The sequence below is a fragment of the Scylla paramamosain genome, chromosome 30 (genome assembly GCF_035594125.1).
Source record: "Scylla paramamosain isolate STU-SP2022 chromosome 30, ASM3559412v1, whole genome shotgun sequence".
Lineage (NCBI taxonomy): Eukaryota > Metazoa > Arthropoda > Malacostraca > Decapoda > Portunidae > Scylla > Scylla paramamosain.
The window spans coordinates 730001-732500 of NC_087180.1; the positions used below are offsets into that span (position 1 = coordinate 730001).

The 2500-nt window shown below is 53.7% G+C and overlaps 1 protein-coding gene across 5 annotated transcripts in view; it reads right to left on the reverse strand.

Moving 5' to 3' along the window:
* Window positions 1-734, reverse strand: part of LOC135116151 (disco-interacting protein 2-like) — a 69319-nt gene extending 68585 nt beyond the window's left edge. For 2 of the 5 annotated variants that reach the window (XM_064033401.1, XM_064033400.1), the window contains exon 1: window positions 348-734. In XM_064033401.1, coding sequence (XP_063889471.1) covers window positions 348-540 — 193 coding nt within the window. In that variant the 5' untranslated portion in view covers window positions 541-734. The remainder of the gene's footprint in view (window positions 1-347) is intronic. The other 3 variants (XM_064033404.1, XM_064033403.1, XM_064033402.1) reach the window with 2 other exon arrangements.
* Between the last annotated feature and the right edge of the window lie 1766 nt (window positions 735-2500).

Below are 2500 nucleotides of genomic sequence, written 5' to 3' on the forward strand. Positions count from 1 at the left end.
GAAATGGTATGAAAACACGCTAATTGTCTTTGGAGGAGGAGGAGGAGGAGGAGGAGGAGGAGGAGGAGGAGGAGGAGGAGGAGGAGGAGGAGGAAGAGGAGGAGGAGGAGGAGGGAGAAGAAAAGAGAAAAAATGGGACAGGTATACGAAAAAATAAAGAGAAGTACAGAGAGAAAATGAATAAATAAATAAATACAAATAACAGTGAAGAAGAGGAATATATGGAAAGGCAAAGACAGACAGACAGACAGACAGACAGAAAGACGGAGGGAGGGAGGCCAAGTAGGAATGTTACAGGAGGGCGGCGGGAGAAGTGCCGGCGGGAGGGGCGGGGCGGCGCGTCTTACCCTCCTCCAGGCTGTCGTAGTCGTCGTAGTCACTGTACAGGGTCTGGTAGCGACGACCCCTGGAAGCCTCGAGGTCCTGGATCCAAGAGCGCAGGTCGTCTATTTTGAGCAGCGCCTCTAGGTCGAAGTGCAGGGCGGGGGCGGGGCTCGGGTGAAGGAAGCCACCGAGGCGTCCCCCAGGGTAGGGATCCATGGTTGTTTCATGCACTACCTCCTCCTGGGGCGCTTCCACATGTCCCCGCCGCCACGCCTCGCCCACGCACGCCCCAGCCAGCGTAACGGTAGCACTGCAGCACCACCACACTGCACAGTAACACTACAACTGTCTCGCCTTCACTGCAATACCACGACTGTCTCTTCGCGTCTATCTCGTTCTGCTAATAAGATCACATTCTCAGGTCGTGACGCCCTCACAATGACCACCACTAAGCTATTGCCATCAAGGGACGACCGTGATTCAGGCGGGTCGTCGGAGCTGCGAGGGTCGTGTGCGCAGCGTGACTAGCGGTCTGCCTACTCGCTACTCGCGGCCAGACGGAGGCGCGGCACAGGCAACACCCGCTTCTCGCCAAGACTTGTTTGACAGCAGGCCAACACACCGCGGGCCTTGCAGCGCCGCCCGCACCAAGCACCGCCCTTTGCTCAAACTATCACCACCATCACCACCACCACCACCACAAAAACAACTTCACCCTCACAACCACCACCAACAACAGCAACCATAACCATACGAATAAAATAAAAAATATTCAGCTAAAAGATTAACACACACACACACACACACACACACACACAACAGGTCCTCCACCCCAACACACAAACACACACACACGCACCTCCTGAGGGCACGCCACACAGCTGCGCCTCTTCCCTCCCTCCCTCCCTCTCTCTCACTCCCTCCCTTCCTATCAAAATACATCGTCCTCTTTTTTTCCTTCCTTATCTCGCTTCTCATCTTACTCTCTCCACCTTTACCAGTACTTGCTCTTTTCCGTGCTCTCTGTGATCTATCTCTCATATCTTGCCCATTTCTCTCTCTCTCTCTCTCTCTCTCTCTCTCTCTCTCTCTCTCTCTCTCTCTCTCTCTCTCTCTCTCTCTCTCTCTCTCACTCTGCTTCGTCACCGTGTACAGTTTCCTCACAAACAAGTGTAAATGGACCCCAGTGTTGAAAGTAATAATAATAATAGTGCAAGGTACTGAGGAGGAGGAGGAGGAGGAGGAGGAGGAGGAGGAGGAGGAGGAGGAGGAGGAGGAGGAGGAGGAGGAGGAGGAGGAAGGATGATGAAAGGGATGAGGTGGGAGAGTATAGTGGGTGAATGAAAAGATGTAGAAGGAGAGGAGGAGGAGGAGGAGGAGGAGGAGGAGGAGGAGGAGGAGGAGGAGGAGGAGGAGGAGGAGGAGGAGGAGGAGGAGGAGGAAGAGGAGGAGGACACTGATGCCTGACTCATCCTCAGACAATCTCTCTCTCTCTCTCTCCTTCTTAGAAAAATTCTGATATTGTTTAAATTCTACACACTCTCATTCCACGCCCCGCCCACCCTCACCCCACGCCCCGCCCACCCTCACCCCTACATCCCCCCACCCACCACAACCCTACACCCCCATCCACCTTCACCCAACTTCCTTCATCCATACAGCGGCCCATCCACCTCTCCCTCATCATCCACCCCTCACCCCGCCCACCCCGCCCACTCACTCACGCCCACTACACCACATGAAGTGTATTTCCCGTGAACACAAACACTGTTATCTCCACGAGGTGAACCAACTCTCTCTCTCTCTCTCTCTCTCTCTCTCTCTCTCTCTCTCTCTCTCTCTCTCTCTCTCTCTCTCTCTCCCAGCCACATTACAAGACACAATTTTCTTTATTTTCTTTACATTTACTCTATTGTTTCTCTCACGCGGCGCATCATTGAGACTGACGTGTCCTCGACTTGTCCTCACTAAGGTACTGATGTCCTCGCTAAGGTACTGGTGTCCCAATTGTCCTAGCTAAATTACAGTTGTCCTCGTCTCGTCCTCGCTAGCCTACAACTTCGTGCTATTAAGTTACTGGTGTCCTGGCCCTGTCCTCGCTAAGTTACTGGTGTCCTGGCCCTGTCCTCGCTCTTACTGGTGTCCTGGCCCTGTCCTCGCTCTTACTGGTGTCCTG